A 27,677-nucleotide genomic window follows, 5' to 3' on the forward strand; every position below is an offset into this window, starting at 1 on the left:
AGGCCACACCCAGAGGTGAGAGCGCGGGGCGGGGAGGGGGGAGGGAGGCGTGGCCACAGCCTGGGCGAAAACGAGGCGGGGGGCGTGGCCGAGTGCCAAGTGATGGGGTGGGAGTAGCGGTCTCCAAGAGCCACACCCCGAGGTGAGCGCGCAGGGGGCGTGGCCACAAGGAGGCTGAGGGAGGGGCTGGAGCCCGGGGGCGTGGCCTCCCCAGGGGGAGAGGCTCGGGCCTTTCGGGGTGCGCCAGGCGTTCCCACGGGCGGCGCGCGCAGCCACCGAGCGCCGCGCGGGGCCACGCCGGGGTTAGGCCGGCGCCACCTGGGCGCGGCTGCGGGCGCACAGGTGCCCGCGCGCGTCAGGCGCCGGCCCCAGGGGCGGGGAGAAGGGCGCGGCCGGAAGCGCGGGGCGGGCGCCTCGGCCCGGTGAGCTGCGGGGCCCGCCAGGCAGGAAGAAGGAGCACGCCCGGGGCTGCGCGGCGAACGATGTCGAGCCGCCGCCTCGGCCCCTGCAGCAGCAGCAGCAGCCGCCGCCGCCGCCGCTGCTGCCGCCGAGCCGGGGGACATGGAGCGCGGCTGCCGGGAGCGGCCGACGGCAGCAGCAGCAGCAGCAAGCGTCGCAGCAGCAGCGGAGCGCAGCCCTCCTTGTGAGGCGCTGGCCGGCCGGCGGCGGCGGCGGCAGCAGCGGCGACAGCGGCAGCAGCGACAGGGCGGCTGAAACCCCCGGCCGCGCGGCGACCCTCAGCGCGGCCTCCCCTCCGGCTCGGCGCTACTCCCCCCCCCCCACTCTCCCGTTTCCTCGGCCGCTCCTGCCCACCCCCTCGTCCCTGTCCCCGTCCCGGGCGCGCGCCGGCAGCTGAGGCCGGGGGCGGGGGCGCGTGCCGCCGCCGGCGCGGGGGAGGGGCGGGCCGCCCGCGCGCGCCGCGCCCAGGGCTCGCGGGGACCCGGGGGGCGCGTGCCGCGGCGCGAGGCGAGGCGCGGGGCGGCGCGGCGGGGCCCCTCCCCCCTGCAGCCTGGCGCGCGCCGGCCGGGCCGCACCGCTGCGGGCTCGGCGCGCGCGGGCCATGTCCGCTTTCTGCCTGGGCTTGGCCGGCCGAGCTTCAGCACCCGCCGAGCCGGACAGCGCCTGCTGCATGGAGCTGCCGTCTGGGGCCGGGGACGCAGTCCGGAGCCCCGCCGCCGCCGCCGCCGCCGCCCTCGTCTCCTTCCCCGGGGCCCCCGGGGAACTGGAACTGGCCTTAGAGGAGGAGCTGGCGTTGCTGGCGGCCGGGGAGCGGCCATCTGACCCCGGGGAGCATCCTCAGGCGGAGCCGGGGTCTCCGGCTGAGGGGCACGGACCGCCGCCGCCTACCCAGGATCCGGAGCTGCTGTCGGTGATCCGACAGAAGGAGAAGGATCTGGTGTTGGCGGCCCGGCTAGGCAAGGCTCTGCTCGAGAGGAACCAGGACATGAGCCGACAGTACGAGCAGATGCACAAGGAACTGACGGACAAGCTGGAGGTGAGGATCTTCCGGCGGCATGGGTGGGAAGCTGGATGCCTTGCTAGCCCTGGGCAGTTTGCGGAATCACATGCCCTCCTCCTTTCCATGCTTCTCGTACCTCGAAGAGAATAATCGAGAACAGGAGGCAGGGTGGATAGTTTTAATGATCATCACAGCATTCGTTGAACCCACTTGACTTTCCCACCCAGCTCAGATGCGGGACTGTGCTTGTCTCCCTCCGTTGTGGGCCGTTCTATATATGTACTGTACACAGCTTCTAAAATAGACCTTACAGTATGACTAATTTATACAGCACCAAGACTGTCTCCACACAGAAATGAGAACATCGAGAAGCATTTAAAATATGCTTCAGGTGTTCTGAGAAACTGTTAATCTCTAATCAGGGTGTTAGCGCAAAGCTTTCCAGTCTGGGCATTAAGGCCTCTGGATGCCCTTGTCTTAACTTCCTGGCAGAGAGTTGTGGGAAACAAGTGCCCCTAAAGGAGCTTTATATAGCTTTCAAATACTTAGGGATTAGGCAGTGTGGTTCCCTTGTAGAAATCAGAGACAGCAGGGCTCAACATGTGACTTAGTTTGGGCTTCAGGAGTTATGTGTATTTCAGTAGTAGTTTTCTGTGTCCTGGGTCTTCAGAACGTAAGAGCCAAGCCGTCTTTTAACCACTATTAAAAAGGTCTCCCCCGCCCCCCAGGGGTGGGCGGGCTGGCAAGATGGTTCAGTGGGTAAGGGCACTCGCTCCAGTTGGATTCCCAGAACCCACATGTGGAAAGGGAAAGAACTGACTAGCAATTTCTCTTCTTACCTACATTCATACCCCAATTAATAAATAAGTTTTAACACATTTTTTTTTAAATCACTAATATTTCTATTTATTCCATGCAACAGAAATCTTCTAGAACTATGCTGATTGGGGTTTTGCTCTTAAGCAGAAAAGGATCTTGAATGGTAACACAGGGTACCTAGAAAAGAAGAGAGGACTCACGCTTGGCAGTGCAAACAGCCTTTTCTGCCCCTGCATTTAGTGTCGTTACTCATTTTGGCTTTGGCTAGCTCTCATCTTATTACAAGCCTGTAGTACAGTTGTGAATAGGCCCGAAATCATCCCTTGTCAGGTTCCACTTCACTGCTGCTGTTTGAACGTTCAGACTGTGAACTGAGAAACACTTCTGTGTGTCTGCAGTCCAGTCACCTATCAAAAGGTAAATCAGACGAAAAAAGGAAACCAATGAGTGGCCTGTGTTTCAGCCGACCTGTTAGCTAGGTCTGCCTGTTGATGGGCTGCCGAGATACAGGACTTGAAAAGTTGTCTGTGAAACCTGGGCCTAGATGGCCAGAATGCAACAGAACGCTAACTTAGTGAATTGAACTGTTTAATTTTCACTTGAAGTAGAGGTCTGGAAATAAAATGGTGTCCTTTTTTTCCCCTAAAGCGATTGGGTTACATGACACTGTAAAGGAGTACTACCCCAGAGATTTGTACTGGCGATTTGAAGTTCCTTCAGTGAGGGACTTGATTGAAGAAACAGGGAACTTGAAAAGAGCATCCTATCAGTTTGATGAGTGATAGATTTCATGGTGTACAGTTACACAAATCCCGGTTTCCATGTGGAGCTTTCAATAAAGGAAGGATTTCAGAATTCCATGGCAACAAAAAGGTTCTACTGTAAAGGGATAAATATATGACCTTTGACATTCTGCAGTTGTCTCCAAGAATAAAATAGCTTAAACTGCTCAATCATTTAAGATCTTCACTTTTCTACAGGTCTGCTTGTGAATGCTAGTGTTAAACCTGTAAGATTGGGGAGATTGGTTGCACAGTATTGTCATTGTGCTCAAGACTGCTGACCTGGACATGGTGAAGGTGGTTAAAGTAGTAAATTATGTGTCGTGTGTACTCTACCACAACTTCAAAATAAATATAAAGTTTAAATTTATTTACGCTGCTACTTCTGCATATATTTGAAAATAATGATATTTTTTTTTTAAGATAGGCTCTCAACTGTGTTGCCCATATTGGCCTTGAACTCCTGTACTTAAGAGATTCTCCTGAGCCAGTAGTGGTGGTGAACGCCTGTAATCCCAGTACTTGGTAGAGACAGGCAGGCGGATCACTGTGAGTTCTAGGCCAGCCTGGTCTACAAAGGGAGTCCAGGATAGCCAAGTCTACACAGAGAAACCCTGTCTTGAAAAACCTGTAGATAGATAGGTAGGTAGATAGATAGATAGATAGATAGAGATTGATTCTCCTGCCTCAGTCGCCAATTAGTGGACTATAGCTGTGCACTGTACCCAACTCTAAGATTTTTTTGTGTACACTTGAAAATATATTCGCTAGTTGCTTGTTAACTAATGAATGTATGATGTTGAGAATACCACCATCCCTGAGCAGATACTCTGTGCCCTTGTTAATTCTTCTAGTGCTACAGTTGAGAGTGACTAAGGTTATTTGGGTCTGCTTGATTTGATGCCTACAAATGAATTTTTCTCATTGTGTATTCTTTTTTTTAAATTTTATTTGTATGTATTTGAGTGTTTGCCTGCATGTGTGCACCAAATACATGCCTGTTGCCCACAAAGGTCAAATCTGGAAAAGGAGTTACAGGTGGTTATGAGCCACCATATGGGAGCTGGGAACCAAACCCAGGTCCTTGCCCTACTTTAAATAAGAATTTATTATTTTCTGAGAACTGTCAGACATTGACACCAAACACATTTCCTCACAAATTGGTTTGGAGGTTAGACACATGTTGGCATGTTCTAATTCCAGGCACTATGAAGGATATTGACTTCTGAGGCCGCTATGAGCAACATGGTGGCATCTGGATCCAGAAATTGAAGATTAGTAGTGGTGGTGGTTGGTGGTCTCAGAGACTGATATTATTTGGGCTTGTCAAAATTGTCACCTTTCTAATTTCAGAACAAACACTCCATCTCCAAGATCATCTCTTCTCCTACTCTTCTGGGGTGTCTTTCTAGTTCTGTGTGCCACACGCAGTATTTTGTGTTTTTTTTTTTTTCAAACGTAAAAGCTAGGTGGTGGTGCCACACCCCTTTAGTCCCAGTACTTGAGAGACAGAGACAGGCAGATCTCTGTAAGTTTGAGGTCAGCCTGGTCTATATAGTTTAATTCCAAGATAGCCAGGACTGTTATACAGAGAAACACTGTCTGGAAAAAACAAACAAAAGGCATTTGATTCTGGACTACTATTTCATTAAAGGTATATTAATGGTCTTTAACTTAATGCTTTAAAGGTTAACATATAGCCTGACTAGAATATATTTTATTGTTCATATGTTTAAAAGTCTAAGTGAAAGGCATTTTTGGTTGTTTCTTCTATATCAATAATTAGTTCTGTAGGTTTGAAAACATGTATCTACCCAGGTCTTTATTTTTTTTCCACAGTATGAGCTAACATACTTTATTTATATACTTTTGTCACTTTTGTCTCTGGGGATTATTGTACAGATTCCCTTTTTTTTTTTTTTTTTTTTTTTTTTTTCCATTCTGGCAGAGGGTGGATTATCCATTTCTTCAAAAGTAGTCTCCTCTCTGCTCTATTTCCTGTTCCCACCCTAGGCCGATTCTCTTGCTTTGGGTGCTCTCTCTCGCTCGTGCTCTCTTTTCTTAGAAAGGGATGGAGGGAGATGGAAATGAGTCTCTGGGAGTCACTACTAGACTTGGAGAAGGGCCTGGGAACCCGGGTGTATGTTCAGTGCTCACTGCTCTTTTCCCTGGTGGCTTTCATGAACTGTGGTGTGGCCTGGACTTAGGAGGATGGTGTCATTCTATTTTTGCAAAAAATACATTTCCACAAGTATCTATTTTACTTAGTCTTGTAACACTAATTTTGTTGTTTTAAAAGTTGATTTTTTTAATGGTTTGTACATTTAGAGAAAAATTGGAATGCCAATAGAGTATCCACATTCCCCATGTCCAGTTTTGTCTTGTTTCAGACATTTAATATTAACATATGCCATAATTAATAAAGTCCTTACACTGCCAAGGTCTGTACGAAATGTCTCTTTTCTGCTCCAGAATTCCATGTTACATTTAGTTATGTATTCTTAGGCTCCTCTTGGACTTTTATTGTTTTGGTGGCCTTGATAATTTTGGTGTTAATTTTCAAAGTATCATGGAGAACAAGAAAGCACAGGCATAAATACATGTATATTTGTTAACATTCTCCTTAGACTTTACTGGTTAACTTACTGTTTAAGTGAAAATATAATTCTAGGAGAAATTTCTTAGAGTAGACCAAAGGCTGTATTCTGTACAAAAGGCCAGATTCTGCTTACCCTTTATCAAAGGGTTGGGACACCTGAAATGGGGAGTTGTTTCCTGTTAAAGAAGTATAAGGACAGATTAGACCAACCACCACCAGCTGTCTGACCCCGCCCTTCAAGTGGATTGGATTGTTTCAGTTGCTTAGAAGGACTGCTCACCAGCAGCTGTTTGATGAATATTTTTAAGTCTCTCTGTTCTTTTAGAACACAAGCCTAATTTATCTGGCCTCTCGGTAACACTGTGGTTACCGAGTTCTTGCTTTTGCCTTCTGCTCAGTTGTTTTCATGTTGGATAAAACTAAGTATTGCAGTTTTAGGCTTGCAGTTAGTTCTTACTTCTGCATCCTGTGTTTGTGAAGTTTCTAGAGGGACTGGAACATCCTCCGTTTGCAGGTCTTACAGTGTCAGGATAGCATAGAGCAAACAGTTTACACGCTGGTCAGTAGACATTTCTCCCTTGTTGCTCCCTTTCCCTTTATAATTTACAAATATAAAGCTGTGTGACTTTTTTTGACCTGTGTACTAGAGTGACCTTAACCGAATGAGTGGTCCCCTTAATGTGGTCAATTTGAAACTTTTGCTGAACGCTGACTTCACTGATGTCCTCAGGATTTTAATTTTGGATAATTACACTAGAACTTTGCCGAGTGCACCAAAGATTGAGTATTGTTACTTTAATGAGACTTGAAGTTTAGGTTTGTCTGTTGGACATACTGCTTTTTAAATAGGACATACTTGCGTCTGAACTGCTGTTTATCTCACACAAGTGAAAAGATAGGCTTGTCTCCTTCAAGCCAGTGGATTCTTTTTTTTTTTTAATTTACCATTAAGTAATGTTGTTATTATTTTTTTAATTTTTTATTAATTATAGTTTATTCATTTTGTATCCAGGTGGACTCTTTTTTCGTTTTTAGCTGAGTTACTTTAAATCTTTACTTTGTCTGTGTGCTGCTTTTCACACACAATTTGGTTTATTATTGCCCTCCACTAGCATGAAAACCCATTAACACAAAGGCCATGTGTGTTTTGTTCATCACCAGTGCCCCTCAGAAAGTTTCTCTGCCCCAGTAACCAGTCAAGAATGAAAGGATGAGCCAGAAATAAGCATGCAGGGCTTAGTAATAATGTTTGGCTTAAAGTAGGTCTCATTGGGCTGCAGTGGTGAAGAACACTGGCTCCTTCCCCGGGGACCTGGGTTTGGTTCCCAGCACCCACACGGCAGCCTGCAACCATCTAGCTCCAGTTCCAGGAAATCCAGCACCTTCTCACTTCCAGCACCAGACACACGTGTGCACAGACATACAAACCAAGCAACATACATAAAATAAAGCCTGAAACTGAACTTGCCTTAATATTTTGGAAATGTATTAGTATATTATATATATATAGCAACAGATACCTATTAAGCTATGATTTGGAGCACTAAATACATCAAGTAGCTTAAACATAAATCAGCTGTCATTTTCTTGTACTGACCCTGAACTAGTCACCTCAGTGCTTGTAACTATCTAGTGGCGAGCATAAACAATGCCTCCAGGAGAGACCTCTTTTTAAAAAAAAAAAAGTATGAGTATTTTGGTTGCTGGGCTCATTTTTAGTTGCTTAAACTATAGTTTAATCAAAAGATGACTAGTTAAATTTCATATGAATCCCAAGTCTAGAACCTGATGCCCAGGGAGAATAAACAAAACATTAAGTGTTTCCAGTAGGAATGATGTTTTCTCTGAGACAACTCCTTCCGCGTTCCGAGAAGAGGAGAATATTTTTGTAGCTGTGAATTGGGCAACATGCCCTCTGTGATAGAGTGTTTTGTTGTGTTCCCTGTCTGGAAAAAAGAAAAGTGGGAAAAGGAAAAAAGGCTTTGGATTTTCAAGTTTTTAAATCCTCCTTTTTCCCCCCCCAGCACTTAGAACAAGAGAAGCATGAACTGAGAAGACGATTTGAGAATCGAGAGGGGGAGTGGGAAGGACGGGTGTCCGAGCTGGAGACTGATGTGAAGCAGCTGCAGGATGAGCTGGAGAGGCAGCAGGTCCACCTTCGGGAGGCAGATCGGGAGAAAACTCGAGCCGTCCAGGAGCTGTCAGAGCAGAACCAAAGGCTGCTGGATCAACTCACCAGGGTGAGTCACAAGGGTTTAACTATCAAGCGCTAAATGTGGAGGTCGCTTCTGTACTGGCAGGGTATGGTATGCGTGCAAGGAGTCAAGTTTTTTTCCTTCCACTAGGTAGATTAGGGAATGAACTACGGCTTTGGGTATGGAGCCCAGGTGATATCAACAAGTATAATAAAGGTGTCGGGAGCCAAGATGCCATGGTTAAACTGTCTGTGAAACAGTTTCTTAACGTGGGCATCTTCTCACCTTTAAGATAAAGGTGCTGCACTTGATGACGTGTGGTATTTGTTAGGGCGCTAAAGGTCTTTGCCTATGGGAAGTCCATTGTCACTTGTAAAATTGCTGATTCACTAATTCAGTACTTAGAGGTGCTGTCTTTAACTGAACAGCTTAGGGAGATGAGTGTACAGTATGAAAGGAGTGTCCATAGTTAAGATTTATCACCACATCAAGTAAAAATTCTTATACATTTATAGGATAATGTCAGAAGTGTAATTAACTAAGGCTAAGACTAATCATCGCAAAGAAGGTGGTTGGGAGTTAAATGAGTAAAACCTAATTTAAGTACTGCACATTCCTTTTAAATAAATATGGGGATGGTCTGTAAATTTACATGCTTTTTAAAAATTAAGACCTGGGAAAGGCAGGGTGGTGGTGATGCCTGCCTTTAATCCCAGCACTGGGGAGGCAAGGCAGAGGCAGGTGAATCTCTTGTTCAAGGCCAGCCTGGTCTACAGAGCGAGTTCCAGGACAGCCAGGGCTACACAAAGAAACCCTGTTTCAAACAAACAAAAACCAGAAGAAAAAAAAAAAAAAAAGACCTGGGTTTACTATTGCATCTTAATGTTTCTTGTATGCTAAAAACAAGACTAGATACTCTTTAGTTACTAGGAAAAAATTGTAGCCTCTTGTCCCAGCCCTATGCCCCTGTACCTTCTATGGTCTTGCAGAAAGGCTGGAGGCAGATGTAGTAAGTGCTCAGATCCTGCACCAAGGTGATAGCTGACAGCACATGATGGCATTTGCTGTCACAGTTGCTTGCTTTGCTTTGGGATGGTGAGACAGGTTATGAGGATCTTCCTGACTCCTAAGGAAGCATGAATTAAATGCTGTTAGTGGGGAGAGAGGAAGAAGAAAAAGAGATGATATTGTGTAACTTGCAAAAGAGCTACTTGTAGAGAAATTCCAGCAAATCTGAGAAATGTGAGGATACAGTGATAAAACCAGGTAGCTTTCTGGATTCATGTAGAGACACTATCACTGTTGGCTTGCCTGGAAAGCAAGAGTAGCACAGTCCAGAAGGCACTTCACAGGGCCAGCTCCATATCAGCATTTCTGAATCAGCTCTGAAACCCTTTTTAGTAACTGGGAAGGGAATTTCTATCCTTATAAAAATTTTATAGGTTTTTGGGTCTTTCATTATTCATGAAAGATTAACTAGAGAAGTCTGGCCAGATTGCTTTATTTGTTCAAAAACGTTTAATATAATTCTGAGCAAGTGTTTCAAATGGAATTTATGGAAAGAATGCAAAACAAAAACCAGAACAATCAGAGGGAAATTAAATTTTCTTGGGTCAGGTTCATGTGCCATGTGCAGACTCAACCCTGCTGTTATGTGATGTGGTAAAAGGTACCTGAGCAAGATGGAGGAAGTTAGAAAGCAGATGCTTAACGTGCCACGATACAGACCTTGGAAATGACTCTGCGTATTGTTAACCTGATGAACCTGTTCATGCCTCCGTTTCCTTAACTTTAAAGTGAAGTTAAAATTTTTTTGCTGCAAACAAGTACTATTGAAGTTAAAATGGGAAAATGTGGGCCTTAGATACTGCTCAGTGGTAGAGTGCTTACCTAGCTGCCAGAGAAGGCCTGTGTTTACGCTCTACAACTGTGGTTCTCAAGCAGGTCACGGCTGCTCTGGAGGTCGAGCAGCCCTTTCATAGGAGTCACCGAAGACCATTGGAAAACACAGATATTTACATTACGATTCGTAACTAGCAAAATTACAGTTACGAAGTAGCAACAACAATAATCTCTCCAGCTGGGGTCACCCAGCCTGAGGAACTGTATGAAGGGGGCACAGCATCAGGAAGGTTGAGAGCCCCTGTTCTGGTAAGGGAGCAGCACACGCCCCTGCAGACTGCTCACTGCCTCTAGAGCTGTCCTGTTGTAGGAAATCCCAACGAGGTGCTTCCGGGTGACTCCACCAGGTCTACATTCCTGTTGTCCTCTAGTCTTGAATGTGGCTTCCCCTCCTCCTTCCTCCTCGTAAGCAGGACAAGTCCCCGAGGCTTCTGTCAGCACCAACTTTAGATTGCACTTTATTATTAACCAGTATTCAGGAGCGAGAGGAACTAAGTGCTTTGAAGGGAATTAAAATTCTCATAGGACACGATAGCAGCCACCAGAAGTGGCAGAAGGCCATGTTTTGTTTCTTGTTTTTGCATTGTGTTTAATGAGGTTTGCTTGCTCCCTCCTCACCCCCGCCCCACAGGGCAGGGTTTTTCTTTGAAGCTCTGGCTGCCTTGGGATTCTCTTTGTAGAACAGGCTGGTTTTGAACTCAGAGATCCGCCTGCCTCTGCCTCTCCAGTGCTGGGACCAAAGGCGTGCACCACCTTATTTTTGCACATATTTGCTTTGGCTGCCATGGGCTCCAATGTTGCTCTCAACAGAAACAAAACAGCTGTGTTGAGACGTAATTCATACATATAAATGTTACCCTTTAAAGGTGTGCTGTCGGGTGGTTTTACTGTGCTTACAGAGTTATGCAACTGTCACTACTGTCTACTTAAAGAACATTTCACCTTTCCAAAAGGAGTGTTGTAGCCATTAGCAAACACTTTTCACTATAATCCAGAACCCCTGTGCCTTTTGTGTGAGTGCCTTCTTTTATTTAGTGCTGTGTTTTCTGGGTTCATGCATGTTGCAGCATGTATCAGTACTCACCCCATGTTATGATGGAGAAATAGCTCATTGTTATATATAGCAGTTTGTTTATCCATTCACAAGCTGGTGGGCATTTCCCATTTCTGTTCTTTGGTTAGCGTGAATAAGGCTGCTATAAACATTCATGGACATGTTTTGTGTGTCCACAGATCTTTTTAGCTAAAATGGGATTCTGTGCATATATATGTATGATGTCCCATGAGCTTCTGAGTCCTCATTATGCTGAGGAAAGGCATTGATACCATTCTCATTTTACATCTGGGAAAACTTCAGGGAAGAAAGATACATGACTTGATTAAGTTTCTTTCAATTCAGGACTGATCAGATTTTCTGTACCCTCCATTCCAGACTTCTAAGGCAGCAGTGAAGATCAGACTCGGAAGCCAGACAGCCCTGGGGCTAAACACCAACTCTGGCATTTTCTAGCTGGTTGAATGTAGGAAAGTTATTTTACCTTTAGTGTGTTCCTTTATATAATGGAAACAGCATTAACCAGGTCATGTTTTGATGAGTAATAGTTACATGTAAGGTTCAAACCACACACAGTACCCAGTGTAAGTGGCTGCCATCACTGGTACATCCTCATGTAGAGGCGGTTCTGCATCTAGTCAAACTTTGATGTCTTCACAGTGGAAGAATATGAAGTATAAAAGGAAAAACTATGCCAGGCCTGGTGGTGCAGCCCCATTCTCGGCACTCAGAGGCAGAGACAGGCGGATCTCTGTGAGTTTGAGGTCAGCCTGGTCTACAGAGTCAGTTCTAAGACAGCCAGGACTGTTACACAGAGAAATACTGTCTCAAAAACCAACCAACAAACAAACCAAAAAAACCCCAACAAACCAAAAACCTACAACAAACAACAAAAATACTAAAAGTGAGGTAGGAACTGAGTGTATTATATTCCGTGATACCCTGTATCTGCTAGCATTGCTTTATATGTTGGAGTTACCTTTACCTTCTCCAATTTATTTGGTCATTTGGACAAAATGTCCCTCTAAGTTCTCTTCTAGTTCTTAAGAAACTCTCTCTCTCTCTCTCTCTCTCTCTCTCTTTTTAACTCAGGCTGACATGGTTGAGAAAAGTGTAAGTTCGCTTTCTAAATTAGAAAGTAACACCACGGTGGCAGTGACAGTAGGGTTTAATATAGTGGTTCTTACACCTGTGGGTCGAAACCCCGTCAGTGGTTGAATGACGTTTTAATAGGAGTTGCCTGAGACCATCAGTAAAACACATATATTTAGATGACATTTCATAACAGTAGCAAAATTACAGTTATGGAGTAGCGACGAAAAAATATTTATTTTATTGATTTTGGTTTCTGGAGACCTTGGCTTTCCTGGAACTTACTCTGTAGTCCAGGCTGGCCTCAAACCCATGAGATCCACCTGCCTCTGCCTCCCAAATGCTGGGACTAAAGGCATGCACCACTGAAGCCAGGCTAACGAAGGTAATTTTATGGTTGAGGGTCACCATAACATGAAGAAGTATATTAAACGGTTGCAGTGTTAGGAAGACTGAGGACTGCTGGTTAAACAGGACCTGGTAGAGGTTCTCTGTCAACTCTCATCCTAACTGTCAACAGCAGGAGTACAGTGGGACTTGCCATCCCAGAGAGGAGAGACGAAGGCAGTGCTCTTTGCCTAGGTTCATATCTTAAAAGGTTAAATAGGGAATTTTTATGTATCCTGATACATAGTTTCCAGGTGCTAGAGATTCTCTCTCAGGACAGTGTTGAGGCCCCATGGAATGTTCATAAAGCCAGCTGAAAGCCAGAGCAGTGCTTTGAAGGATAAGGAAACAGTCCTTGTTTCTAATAACAGTGATACCAGTAAATAGCAGGCTCCGATTTAGCAGTTTCCTTTTCAGGAGCAGTTAAGTAAGATTATTTTCAAAACTAACCTCAGTCATGTTAGAAACTTCAGTCAGAGGTAAAATAAGGCAATTTCACATTTTATATTAATAAAACAATTTTACGGAATTCTGAGCTTTTCCTTCCTCAAAATGTGTAGCTCTAGAGTTTGGAGAAACTGATTAGGTCATCATTTTATGTATTTGCCTCTAGTTTTATAAAGACACATTAATCATTCCTTTCCTTCTCTCATGGGTCCCGCCAACCTTGGTTCTAGACCCATTGTACTTACCAGGGTCCACGCAGGATCTCAGTCCATAGGACTGAATTATATGGTGTTAGTGACCCTTTGGATGGAATTATGTTGTATGTTTTTGCTTTGTCTAGTTAAAAACTTAACAAAATATTACAAGGATACAGAAAACTGCAGAGAAAAGTATAAATCCAACATTTAGAAAACTCTAACATTTTGAAGCCTGATGTCACGGCACATGCCTATATCGGGGCTTGGGAGGCTGAGGCCAGCCTTGGACTACATAGCAAGACCTTCTCTCTCACCCTCCACCCGCCCAAGTCTTAACACTTTGTTTTATTTAGTTGAGATTTACTTAGGAGTATGTTTCTTTTGCAGTGCTGAGGTTAGAACCCAGGGCATCTTGCATTCTGTGCCTGTTTTAATACAAAGAAAACATTTTTCATTTGTGTATCAAAGAAGGTTTTTTAGAAGGTTAAAATATCATTTTACACTTGTAGCTCTCATGGCTCTCTACTGTCTTAGAATCAGCTTTCCATTCATACTTTCTGTACTGATGCATACATGGGTGTTTATGTATTCGTATTTATGTGTAAATACGTCATTATCTGTGTTCATATGCATTTATTAAGAGTGTATAATTTTTTATATTTTAGACATTTGATAAATGGAAGTATAATGGAAAATGGTTTGCAGCTCCTTGTCTGTGTTCAATACTGTATTCTTTGATTTTACTCAGGTTGTAATATAGGTTGGGTATTGCTTCAGTTCACTTATATGAACTTATTTTGCATTCTGTTATGTAGATACAGTAAAATATAGGTGTTTTATTGGTGAACATTTAACTTCTAGTTTTTCCACTATTACAGCTTTTCTGTGATGAATATTTCTGCACCTTTTCTTATGAACATATATTTAATTTCTATGTGACTAAATCTATTAACAGGAATTTCTGCATCTGAATGTAGACCCATCTCAGCTTTATGCAATATTGCCAAATTCTTGAAAGCCTTGGTACAAGGCATCTTAAACAGCAGTGCATGAGAGAGTGTGTATGTAGTCCTCACCTTTACCTGATTCATTATTACCAGATTTTAGATAGTCTTACCAATCCCTTGTATGTGAAATGGAAATTTTATTGTTTTAATTTTCATTTCATGAATTACTTGTGAAGTTGAGCATCTTTTACAGTATGTTTATTGTGAATTGCTTGTTTGCTTTCCTCTTTAGGGGGTCTTGTATTAAGAAGAAGTAGGCTTTTAAGAAGATTTTATTTTGTTTTGTTGCGCATGTGCATGGGAATGCAGTGCCTGTGGAAGGAGGGGTGATGAATACCTCTGGGGCTGAAGCTGGGTCTGAGGTGCGCATCGTGGGTGCTAGGAATTGAACTTGTGTCCTCTGGAAGAATAGGATATAACTTTAACTGCTGAGCCATCTAGCCAGCCCCAAGTATTTAAAGTCAAACCGTTACCATTTCCTAAATGGTTTTTCTTTTGTGTTTTGATTAAATCCTGCCCTTTTAATCGTAACAAATGCTTTTTAATGTTTGAATATTTAATCTACCTGGAGTTAATTTTTGTATGATATAAGATAGGAAACCAATATATTTTCTACTGTTTCCATCCTGATTTCTGGTCATATATAGGTTTTCTAATTTAAAAAAATTCTAGGGCTGGACAGGTGGCTCAGGGTTAAGAGTGTTGTCTGCTCTTCTAGAGTTCCTGAGTTCAATTCCCAGCAACCACATGGTGTTAATAAATAAGTTTAAACAAAAGAAAAAGAAAATTTTAATATTTTCAATTGAAGAGACAAGGTAACTTAATTTTTTTTCTTTTCTTTCCTTTTTGCTAATTAAAAACTGAAAACATAAAATGGGGGAGGTTCATGTTTTGTTTTGTTTTTGAGACAGGGCCCCTTCTATATAGGCTGTGTGTAGCTTGTCTTGAAGTCAGAGACCTATGTTTTTCTGCCTTCAGGGGAATGTTGACTCAGAAGGTGTGTGCCACCACATCCAACTTTCTGTAAAAGTTTATAGAAAACTTACTTATTTGCTGAGGCCACTATAACAATATACCACAGACTCTGGCTCTCAGTTTTGGAGGCTGGAAGTCCACAGTCAGGGTGTGGCCAGGATCGTTTCTTCCGATCAGAGGACCTGTTTCAGTCCTGTCTCCTTGGCTGGTAGGCGGTGCTTCCCTGTTCCTCTTTGCATTCGTTTACCCTCTGGCTCTGTTTTATTGTTTTGTCTTTTTTTTTTTTTTTTTTGAGACAGGGTCTCACTGTGTTGCTATGGCTGTCCTGGAACTCAACATGTGGACCAGGCTGACCTTGAACCTGCCTCTGCCTCTTGCGTGCTGGGTTTAAAGGCATTCATCACTCTACCCAGCTTGTCTCTGTTTTGAGATCCACACTCCTTGAATAAGACTACCAGTTATATTGACTTAGGATCCTCCCTTAGGATCTCATTTTAACTGTTGACATTACAAAGGGAGCCAGTGAGATGGTGCAGGGCTAAGAGCACTTGCCGTGCTTGCACAGGACCCAGGTTGGACTCCTAGCACCCATACAGTGCCCTACGACCGTGCGCAACCTCAGTTTCAAGGAGTCTGACGCCCGCTTATGGCCTCTGCTGGTGCCAGACGTGAAAGTGGTGCACAGGCGTACGCTCCAACAGCACACCCTTACAAACAAAGTAAGTTTTAATTTGTTTACGCTTCCTTTCCTCCGAGTAAGCTCACATTCTGAGGAGATGACATTTGGACTTTAAAAGAGGACGCAGTCCAACCCATAGTGAGAATATTTGGGGGGAACTTTTGCTTTGTTTTTGCCAGTAACACACTTCTTGGATCCTGGTTGGTGCTGTCCGAGGGAGATATCCTTGGTAATGCCACTTTCCTGGAGGGTTTCATACTCTTCATAACACCTTTCTACGGTAAATACCCATATCCCTAAGACTCAACAACTAAGGGACATAGCAGCCACTGAAGAGATACACAGAATACTTAATCTTATTTCTTGGGAAAGTTCCAAGTCCACCAATCTCATTTTTTTTCCTCTAAGGGCTTGCCTACATTTTAGTCTTCTGGGTAAAGGTGGAGGGTTTTGTTTTTTTTGTTTTGTTTGGCTTGTTTGTTTGTTTTTGATTTTGTGGTGCTGGGGTCTTGTTTAATGTGTTATCCAATAGATATTTCTCGAGCGAGGAGGCCCTGGGAATACAGTGGAAACCCAACGCTTCTTTTATGAAGCCGACAGGAAGAGATACAAACAACGAAACCCATCTGTAGACTGTAGCAGGTGAGAAGGGTGGCTTGTGGGACTAGCCGGAGAAGTGGAGCTGCTTTAGAAGGAGTGGGCAGGGAAGGATGTTGGTGAGCACATCTGAGATGACTTCCCACAGGTGTGACAGCGGTCATGGAAGAGCCAGAGGAATAGCGTTCTTGGGTGGATACCTTTTTGTCTTTGCTTTTGGTTAGTTTTTTTGGTTTTCTGGTTAGGTTTTTTTTTTTTTTTCCTGATAGGGTTTCTCTGTGTATCCCTGACTGTCTCAGAACGCGCTCTGCAGACCAGGCTGGCCTTGAACTAAAGAGATCCATTTGCATCTGCCTTCCAAGTACTGGGACTAAAGGAGTGCGCCCGATGTTGCCACCTCCACCGACAGCACGGCCGCCAGGCAGGATGGGTACCTTTGAAAACAGGACCATCTGTGTTTTTAACAAGTATCCATCAGGATGCGCAGTCAATAAAAGCTTGATGATCGCTTTCAAATGATTTAAAATATATTTTAAACAACATGTTTAGAACTGTACCTTTCTGAAGACTAACCCCTGGGTGCATAGACTACTGTATGAACCATTCATGTTCACACAGTATATATATTGTTTAAAAAAAAACAGTGGCCGTAGAAACCATGGATGTCCATGCTTGTGCAGACAGCTGTAGAAGAGAATGGTGACGTGGTTGCTTAGAAAGATAGCGCAGTCTTCGTAGGTACTCGGGGAGTTGTGCAAAACCTGAAGCTGCTGCGAGCTGAGAAGAGTGATGAACTGTGGTATTGATTTGCAGTCCTCGGTCCTCTGTTGAATGGCGCTGTGCCTTCCTGCTCTGTAGGTCAGTTGCTCACTGGCTTGTAGCCTTCTCATCTTGCTGATGGATAAGGGAAGTGAGTGTTCTAGCTCCTGGGCAAAAATGTTCTTGTCTTGTGGGAGAGTTGGCCTCTGTTTCAGTTTGGAGATTGTACTGTCTTCTATCCTCTCTGGAGCATGCACTATAGACAAAGGGACACCAGCTGTATGCCATCTCCACCATTCTTACAGACTATGGTGGCCTATAGTTTGGAGGAGGTGGCTGCAGGAGTGCCCAGGCTGACTTGTGACTGCCTCATAGAGCGTGTGCAGTTCCTTCCTGTGCAGCCTGATGGCGTCTTCTTAAAGTAAAACTCCTGCGAATTCACCTTAAAATGACTTTTCTCCCCTCATTTATTCTGGATTTGTACTATAATCTCTTTGCTCATTTTCAAAGGCATACCCTATAGGTTGTTTGTTTCTTCTTGCTGTAAACATACAAGTACCTCCCCAATTTCTCACACCCAGGAGCAGTCCTGCTCCTGGTTATTCTGGCTATGAGTTTATCTAACTGTGCCAGAGTTCAAAGCTGTATTTGGGACAGGGTACAAAAGGTGCTGTTCCAAAGGCAGCATGAAGCCGAAAGGGCCTGTCACCATGGATCACTGAGGTAGATGGTTCAAAGCCTTCATTTTAGACTAGAGAGGGACCTCTGACCAAAGATGTCTACATACAGGGATCGTCTAAAGATGACGATGGAGAGACTGACATGAAGATCGGCTGTGGGCTGTTCAGGTGAAGCCAGACAGTCTGAAATCAGTGTCTGTGAGGTCTCAGGACCTGAAGAGTGTTCTTTCAGTGAACTGTGCTGTATCTAGCTAGGGTGGGGTGGCTTTTTAAGAAGCCGAGCTTTTTAGTGAGGATCCTTTTGAAGATACTCAGAAATTCTGGTTTTTGCCTCTGTCACAAGTGTCTCAAGTTTTGTAGATTTTTTTTATTTTTATATATTTACAGGAATTAAACCCAGAGTAGATTTTAAACTGGCCTGGAGGCAAGTCTATGAGGCATTTTCTTGATTAAGACAGCCTAGCCCACTGTGGGCAATGCTGTCCCTACACAGGTGCTCCTGAGTCATATAAAACAAACTAAACAAGCCAGTAAGCGTTGTTCTTCCATGGGCTCTGCTTCAGTTCCTGGCTGGAATTCCTGCTCTGACTTCCCTTCCTGATGGACTGTAACTGTAAGCGGAAATAGACCCTTTCCTCCCCCAGTTCCTTATCCTCAGTGATCCTGTTTTGCCACAGCAATAGAAAGCAAACTAAGACAGGTAGAGTACACCCACAGTTTACTCAGAGATCTTAAGCTGTGTTCCGAGTGCTCACTGCTTTGCCCACTCTTTCTTGTTGTAATCCCTCCCCACCCCCACTCCTATGAAGAGCAACAACTTTTGTGGGTTGCTGTCTGAAAGCTGTGAGGTGTCTAGGAGGAAGTTGACGCAAACAGGTTCTTTGTTTCCTGCCAGTTGGGAGCGGCACTCCTTGGTCAGTCTTTCCTGCCTCACTCCCACAGAACAAAAGCACTTGGTGCACTAGCCAAAGCTAATCTTTCCTGGAAAGACTTCATTTTTTCAGAGAAAATGATTTGAGGTTAGCAGCTTTGCACCTGGCAGTTGGGTTTAAATGGTAGAAAGGTTTACAGGCAGAGAAAAATAAGTGACTTTGTTAGCAAACTATGTGCCATTTTGTTATCTGTGCCACCAGGTCCCTAGTTCCAGTCATAAAATACTTGACACCCTGAGAAATAAAACAACATTTTGGAGAATAAATACAGTCATTAGGAGAGCAGGTGGCTTTTTGACAGACTGATCGCACCTTTGCTATCCTCTTCTCTAGAGTCTGGAACAGTAATCCAGAGCTGTTGCACCTTTAGAGCCAAGGGAACATCCAACATCTGGACCCGCGGCTTTTCACGTCCGTGCATTTAAATTTCTTAATGCTTTGGAAAATATTATAAAAACAGACACCCTGAGATCCATGCCACACATCCACTTAACACATGAGACCGTGAAGAGCTCAGCTGTGCTGACGGCTGACCTTGCTGTGGAGAGGCACTAGCTGCAGCCTGTCTCACTGTCGGTGTTAACTAGAAAGCGTTTTGGAGGTGGGCTGCGGAAAAAAACAGTTGCATTTGCAACTACTTATTTTTTTAATTGTATTAAGTACTCAGAATCAAAATTATATCCATAAGCATCACTACTAAGACTGCTGCTATTTTTTATTCTTATCCCTGGACTTCAAATAATTGTTAAAAGATCTTACCGCTTTTATTGCAGTTAGTAAATTTAACCGTTTACATTTTCAATTTTTTTGTGTTAGTGTAAGATTGCTTTACCTGTTCTGTTGAAACGTTTCATCAGATTTCCTAGATTTTCCCCCACATAACTTACAAAACGTTGCTTAAATTAGTGGTTCTCAGGAGCCCCTGAGCTCCAGGAATGCTCAGTAAGGGTTGTGAGGAATACCTGAAGGGGATCTGATGCTGTTATCCCCATTTCAGCTTCACCCTGAGCGTTTATGTTTTATGTGCTGAGGTTCTGTGTAATGTCTTATTTGGGAGGAAAGGATAGGGTTTTTTGTGTTTTTTTTTTTTTTTCAGCTGATTATTATAGAAAAACATGATTTGTGGATCACTAACCTATTACTGGTTAGGGAAGCTGAGACTCAGGGAAGTTAAATGACTTGCAGAAGTCTGTGCTCCCCGTCCTTTGTTCCTTCAGTGACTCTCCTATTGACTGCACAAGTAAAATAAGCCAGCTCTTTGGGAATAAATAATACTGATTAGGGAAGAAAAAAAAGATAGGGATTATATTCTGTATTTGTAGAAGAATAACTCCAGTTATGGTTTTGTCCATTAATGCCAACTTGCTGTCTTATTAGCTAAATCCGGCATTCCTGGGGGGGGGGCACACATGTGTAAATTTAGGAAATGATTCAATGGCCTTACCACCAACTTCCATCTTGTGACCCGTGTTTTCCATAGGTTGTTTTCAAGTACACAGCAGAGGGGAAGGGCTGGAGGATTTCTCTGGACCACACAGGGAGGTTAGGCACCTTGCTTCTATTGTTTGGATGTGCAGAGCTCGGGAAGAGGGAGGGCCCTGCCTAGTCTCTGCAGAAGCTGGGGTTACAGGCCATTTTTGTCCCTTTGAGATGAGGTGGAGAGGCACACAGCCCTCAGTGGCAGTAGAAAGGGTCTCTGACTTTGATTTTTCTAGGTTTGAGTGGCTATGAATCTTCCTAGTTAGGCAAAACAGCAGAGGCTGTAACAGGATTGCAGGGTTTGTTGTTACTGTGCTGTGTTATGGTTTTAACACACTGTTATATCCCAAATAGGGAAGCTTGGCTTATATCAGATACTATCTCTGATAATGAGAGTTAGATGAGTTCTTTTAAAATTGATCCATAAACTCGCCCTCCAGAGGGTCTTTTTCAGACTGCCTTATGATAAGGTACATGCATTCATGGTTACGTTAAGTAGGGTGACTGTTACCACAGATAAACATTGATTTATTTTTTAAGCCTTTTTTTTTTTTGCTTTGGGTTTTTGGCTATTTAGTTTTTTGAGACAGGGTTTCTCTGTGTAACCTTGGCTGTTCTGGACTTGTTTTGTAGACCAGGCTGGCCTCGAGCTCATAGAGATCACCTGCCTCTTCCTCCGTGAGTGCTGGGATTACAGGCACGTGCTACTGTGCCTGGCCATTTTTTTTAAGTGCTTTTTTTTCTAAGAATTTATTTTATGTCCATTGGTGTTTTTGCCTGCATTCATGTCTATGTGTGTGTGTTGGAGCCCCGGGAACTGGAATTACAGACAGTTGTGAGCTGCCATGTGGGTGCAGGGAGTTGAACCCAGATCCTCTGGAAGAGCAGCCAGTGCTCTTAGCCACTGAGCTATCTCTCCAGCCCCCATCATGGATCTTCCCATAATGATGAATGTATTTCTCATTTTGCTAAAGTGTTGTGCTTTACCTCCTGGGAAAATAACATTGTATTTTAAAGGAAAGCATTGACTTGGGGAACAGAAACAGGGTCTTTAGCCTGTGTGCTCTGTTCTGAGTGAATCCTCACACTGCATCTCAGTTTCTGTATTAGTGAAATGGGGAGGTTGAGCTGGATGGCTCCTTTGTGACCCTCCTGTCTGTGTGTGATCTGTATGAGAAAGAAAGTTTTTGGGGAGAGCTCACAGGATGTGGTACATTGTGAAGCTGGGGGGCTTTGTAGTATTTCCTCCTCTGAAATGGGGGTGGCTTTTTTGGTAGGTAGGCTGACAAAACATATTTTCCATTCTGATGGCAATACACAGGTACTTTCCATGCATACCGTGTCAGGAGCGAGGTGTTCACACGCTTTTCCTGTTTAAAAGGAGGCCTCGTGGAACTGGGGCTGTGGAGGTTGACATTGTCTAGCTTTCTACAGATAAGTCAGATTTTCCACATCGCCTTTGTGCGATTAGTTGCAGTCTTGGCTGCATTTTCAGAATTGGAAGAATTCCCCCTACACACCTCTAGTCATCAGTTGCTAGGCTACAGCTTTTTCCATTGTCCCAGTCTGCCGATATTGCTATGGATACCAGTCATTTCTCTTTCTTTGACACTGTTCTGATAAAACTCAGAGTACAACACATGTAATTGTGATGTCAGAGATGTAGCGTAATTCCTTTCCTTTACAACATTAACCCTGGCAGGTGCAGGTTCTGTGTGTTGTAATATTAGGTGATTTTTTTTGTTTTGTTTTCTTTTTGGAGACAGGGTTTCCCTGAGTTGCCATGGCATCTTGGACTCACTTTGTAGACCAGGTTGGCCTCGAACTCAGAGGTCTGCCTGCCTCTGCCTCCCAGAGTACTGGGATCACAGGTGTGTGCACTGCCACTGCACCTGGCTACATTATGTGAGTTTAAGATGTGGGCTATTAGCCAAGTGCTTGACATAATCCATCGATTAAGACCTGAACTGCATTGTATTATACAAAACCAAAACTGACATGATCGTATGAGTGAGGCCTGTCCGTTCTCTGTCCAGCTAACGATCCACACAAACCAGCTTCCCACCTCCTGTGCTAGGGCTGAACTCAAAGTGTAACAATTATCATGGACATCACCTTGGAGGTAGTGGCACTTGGGGGATGCTTTGTGGGAAAAAAAAAATATTTTGTATTTTTTTGTGTGTGTGTGTGTTGGCCTGTGTGAGTTTTTGTGTATGTGTGTGTGCACAACCCAATTATAAGAAGTCTGTCAAGGGTCCCCAGAACTGGAGCTGTAGAAAGTTGTGAACTGTGTTGGTGGTGTCAGCGACTGGGCCCAGGTCCTGTGCGATAGCAGTACGTTCTCTTGACCTCTGGGTCATCTTCCCAACTCCTGTCAGATTCTTTTTTTTTTTTTGTGTGTGTGTGTGTGTGTGTGTGTGTGTGTGAGGTTATGAAACTTTATTTCTTTTTTTCCTGTCAGATTCTTTATGGAAACAGTAAGGCCTATGTTGAGAGTCTTACTTGTTCAGAAACATGGTTACATCTGCCTTCAGGGAAGGTTTTGGGCACCTGAAGGCACAGATTGCGTCTTTAACTGGGGGTTGTTTGTTGTTTCATTTGGGGATTCTTGTTTCCTTGTTGGTGTTTTACCCTACACTGTCAGAGAAAGGGCCTCACTGTGTAGACCAGGCTGGCCTACAACTTACTGTGTAGACCAGGCTGGGCTTAAATTCAGAGATCTGCCTGCCTCTACATCTAAGAGCTAGTGTTACAGGTGTGAGCTACCACTCCTTTAACTAGTTTTTATTCCCGGTGGTGGTCAGTGCCATACACGCCTAGTAGGCAGGAGTTCAGCAAAAAGCTTATCGATTAGCTCCAAAGACGGAAAGAATTGCTATTTTTGACTTACAATTTCAAGATGGGGGGAGAGGGGCTGGCAAGATGGCGCGGCATTTAAGGGTGCATGCCAGATGACCCATGTTCTACTCTCAGAAACCATGTGGTAAGAGGAGAGAACTGACTTTGCTGATTGTCTGCTGGCCTCCACCCTTGTGCTGTGGCATGAGTGTCCCCCCAAAAATGTTTTCTAAAAGCTGGAGGGAGAAGCTTTGTATCAAGAGAACCCCTAGAAATTTACAGTTGAAAAGGGCAAGGTTAACACACGATGTCTAGTCTGACCTTTTCTGAGCTCACGGTTAAACAGCTAAGGTGTGAAAGGATATGACTCATCTAAGGTCAGATTGCTGCGGAGCCGTGGCTATTGCAAGCGTTATTTAAAAGACAAACAAACAAACAAACAAAAAACCTTGTGAAAAGCCGAGGTTGGCAAGCAGTGGTGTTATATTCTTCAGTCTTTTTACAGAAAGACTAACAGACAGGCTTATGCTGTTGAGCAGGAGTCCTTTAGAGAGCAGTAAGAGTCCAGTCATCTCAGAGTTCACTTATTTCGACTTATTTTGAGAAATATTCTACTTGCTCTTCAAAACCAATTTGAAATTGAACATAGCATATGTTCTTTTTGTGGGATGTTATTTTCTTAAAGAGAAAGGAATTTATTTACCAAATAGAACCCTTTTTTTTGAAAGACAGACGCAGACACACGCATATACCTGTCTTTTTCATTCTTTTCTCATACGTTATATCTCCTCTCTCCTCTCCTCCCAGCCCCTCACCTTCACCTCCTCTCTCCCCCAGATCCACTCCTCATCCATTTCCCTTCAGAAAATGGCAGGCCTCCTGAGGATATCAACCAAACATGGCACGTCAGGTAGCAATAAGACTAGAAACCTCCCCTCCTTAAGGCTGAATGATACAATCACGTAGGGAAGAGTCCCAAAAGCAGGCAGAGGAGTCAGAGACAGAGCCTCTTCCCCTCTCTTTTGCCACCACCATTGTTAGGAGTCCTGCAAGAAGACCAAGCTATGCAACCGTAACCTATGCAGGGGGCCTTGGCAGACCCATGCAGGCTCCCTGATTGTCTGTTCAGCCTCTGACACACACACTTAACCGTAAATGTGAAAGAGAGAAAAACCCCTCAAAGTCAGGGAAAGGAAGGAAGCAGAGATCCCAAAAGACAAGGATGCTGATTCCAGGTGAACCTCCCCTCCCATCAGAACTGGAGAATTCGGGAGTCTGCCCCTTCCTCTCTCTCTTTTCCATCCTACAGTTCTGCCCTTTGCCTTTTTCTCCTGTGGAAAATCTTCCTCCTTGTGCCTCTGAGCAGATCGTAGTGCCTGGAGGATCGTTTCTTATGTGTAGCCAGGAAGGCCTTGTGCCATCTGGACTTTGCATTCACTTCCAACTGTCTTTTACCACCAATGTGTTTGTGCCTATGTTTTGATCAACCAAATTAGCCTATTTCCTGTGAAAGCCCAGTACTTTCCCCCATGGAACTGACCCCTCTCATTGCCACTTGTAATTTTCCTAGACCCTAAGGCTAATAAGCTCAGTCATCACTTTCTTCATGAAAGCTTTGGTTTTTTTGTTTGTTTGTTTTAGTTTTTCGGTTTTTTGAGACAGGGTTTCTCTATGTAGCACTGGCTGTCCTGGACTCACTTTGTAGACCAGGCTGGCCTTGACCTCACAGAGATCTGCCTGCCTCTGCTTCCCAAGTACTGAGGTTAAAGGCATGTGCCACCACCACCTGCCTGAAGTTTTTGATTTTTGTTTGCTTGTGCGTTTTATTATTGAGACAGGGTCTTTGATAGTCTAGGCTGACCTGGAACTCATTTATGTAGACCAGGTTGGTCTTGAACTCAGCAGTCCCCCTCCCTCAGCCTTCCATGTACTAGGATTACATGGACACTGTATTTCTTACTCCTGTTTCTCCTACTTTCTCCTCCTATTGGCCACCAAGGGTACTTAATACCTTTCTTTTGTTGGTACCTTCTATGTAGTGTGGTTAATTTACTCCTTGGTTCTGTGTGGTCAGGGTGTGCTCTCAGGGCACTTCCTGTAGAAGTGAACATCTTCCCTGAAAGTTTGCGATCAGAATTAGACTCGCTCTGATACTCTGATATTACCCTAACACAATGCAGTTAAGCATGTATTACATAGTTCTGTGTTTCAAGTATGTAGCACATGTGACCATTTACTAAAAAGTTTACATACCACATAATTAAGATTTGTGGGGCTTTTTGTACATATTCATTCCTGCTAAATTCTTTTACCAGTGACTAGATCATTGGTTTCCAGTACTTTGTGAGTACACATAGCAACTTATTATCCAAAGGGTCCATGACTTAGAAATTGGACGGAACGGGGCTGGAGAGATGGCTCAGCACTTAAGAGCACTGGCTGCTCTTCCAGAGGTCCTGAGTTCAATTCCCAGCACCCACATGGTGGCTCACAACCATCTATTACTGAATCTGATGCCGTCTTCTGGCATACAGGCATACATGCAGACAGAGCCCTCATACATAAAAGTTAGTTAGATAGATAGATAGATAGATAGATAGATAGATAGAATGAATTAATTTATAAATTGAACACAACTGGAAATACCTGTAAGGTCTCTGGATATACAAGATATAGTCTGCTTGTAATCCCAGACTTGGGAGGCGGAGGCAGAGGCAGGGGGATCACTACAAGTTCTTGGCTAGCCAGGACTGTATAATGACAGTCTGTCTCAAAATAAAACCAAATAGCCAAAAGCAGTAAGAATGTGAGCTTGAGATGGAGCCTGGGCCTTGTGCAGATTAGAGAAGCATTATGTCACTGAGTAAATTTCCACCCCGTTTTGTCTGTTTATCTATGACACAGAGACCTACCGCAGAAAGTCATGTGAAGACAAAATGAAAATATGTCAAACTTTGGCCCGGTGATAGTTGCTCAGTAAGTAGCAGTGTAATTTAATAGGAAATTCCTGGACTGAGAAGCCTTAGAGGTGTGCATTCCAATTCACTGGAGTCAGACTGGGTCTGACTAGATCTTAGTTGCAATGGAGACTGCAGACATGTATTTCCATGCTTAATCCTTACAGACTTTAGACTGTTGTTTGTATCTGCTCCTTTCGTTTCATTTGGGGGGGGGGGTGCCAGGAGAGGAAACATATCCTCCCAATCCCTGTCTTAGGCTAGTCTTTGATAAATGTCAGTCCTATGTTCTGAAGTTGATGCTCTTGTCCTTGGCTGCTCAGCAGCATCACCTGAACAGCTGTTGAGACAAATCCTGCTGCTTGGGTCCCTCTGGGACAGGCAAGAGGTCTCTGAGAGAAGACCCAGAAGAAAATCCAGGCACCAGGATTTTTTAAACTGGTTGATTAATAAGTGTATCCAAGGATGAGTGTTACTGTTCTATTGTGAACCCAGAAGTGGAGACAGCTGTTCTTCCCTAATTTAGTATCAGCAGCTGGTACGAAAGTATCTTTGTTCCCTCATCAGTAAGGAACAAAGTAGGCTTCCCCAGTTCCTGATTAGACTGCTGCCACATTCCTAGAGCCTCTCACACAAGCTTTTCCTTCACCTCAGCTCAGTCGTTGTTGGGGAAGGAGGTCATGTGGAATGAAAGCAAAACCTTTGAACCTTACTGAAGTCAGGTTACACCATCTCACACTCCCTAAGACGCATTTTGGCACCGGAAAATGGTGCAGATTGGGCACTAGATGAATCTTGGTTTATTTTAGCCCTGTTGATTCCTGACTGTGCGTGTTGCTGTTTGGGGACTTTGAAATTGCAGACTGCACTTACCTGAAGATACAGGGATCATAAAACAAGAGAGGTGGTTGCACACCTGTCAGGGATGTTAGAACTGCACACTGTCCTTAAACCCTGTAACTTCAGACACCGGATGGAGGGACGCTACTCTACCCGTTCAGTGTTAAAGGACTGAAGTTAGACTGTACTGTAGATGCCTTCATCTCTGCCAGTTAGAGTCATGGTCACAGTCATGGAATGTCATAAAGGACACTGCAGAGACAAACATAGTAGCATCGTAGTATTTGGCTAGAGATGCTTCAGTAGTTAGAGCAAATACAATCTAAGAAAAGTAAAAGGTTTGGAGGACAGCCAGAAGAATAGCCATCAGTGTATTAACAGGGGTCAAAATAGGATAAATAAGCAAGCTACCATCAGTCGGAACATGTACCTGCAGTTCATCCTTCTCCTCCTTGTTCCATCCTCAGGGACCTATAGGTAATGAAATACTGCCACTACTGAGGAGCCTAGGAACAGGTTCTAGTCTTTCTTTCTCTTTTTGTCTTCTTCTCTTTCTCCCTCCCTTTCCCTTCTCTCTCTTTCTCATGTAGCTGAGGCTGGCCTTGACCTTTAAATTGCTTTGTAGACGTTGTTGATCGTGAACTCCTGGTCACCCTGTCTCTACCTCCCGTGTGTTGACATTATGAATAGGTAATTCCTCTGTGCCCAGCTTCAGCTTTCAATTTCAGGGTTTGTTTTAACTTTTGTTGCGTGCACGCACATGTGCCATGGCCCACAGGTGGGGGTCAGACAGCAACCTAAGGGACTAGAGTTACCATAGTGGAGTTACCATAGTGGGTCCAAGTTACCATGGTGTTTCTACCACGCAGATCCTTGCATCAAACTCAAGTTTCTGGCTTGGCACCTTTCCCACTTGGGCCTTTTTGCTACCCAAGGTTTTAATTTCTAAATATAGTCTCCACTGAAAAAAAAACAAACAAGGATCCTTAGAGAAACATGTA

At 44.2% G+C, this 27,677-nt stretch overlaps 1 protein-coding gene across 4 annotated transcripts in view; it reads left to right on the forward strand.

Moving 5' to 3' along the window:
• The first annotated feature begins 203 nt into the window (after positions 1–203).
• Positions 204–27,677, forward strand: part of Bicdl1 (BICD family like cargo adaptor 1) — an 87,814-nt gene continuing 60,340 nt past the window's right edge. Inside the window, exons 1-2 of one of the 4 annotated variants that reach the window (XM_021631781.2) lie at positions 204–1,495; positions 7,684–7,899. In XM_021631781.2, coding sequence (XP_021487456.1) covers positions 1,061–1,495; positions 7,684–7,899 — 651 coding nt within the window. In that variant the 5' untranslated portion in view covers positions 204–1,060. The remainder of the gene's footprint in view (positions 1,496–7,683; positions 7,900–27,677) is intronic. The other 3 variants (XM_060382550.1, XM_021631780.2, XR_009591505.1) reach the window with 3 other exon arrangements.

Source organism: Meriones unguiculatus, chromosome 4 (genome assembly GCF_030254825.1).
Source record: "Meriones unguiculatus strain TT.TT164.6M chromosome 4, Bangor_MerUng_6.1, whole genome shotgun sequence".
NCBI lineage: Eukaryota > Metazoa > Chordata > Mammalia > Rodentia > Muridae > Meriones > Meriones unguiculatus.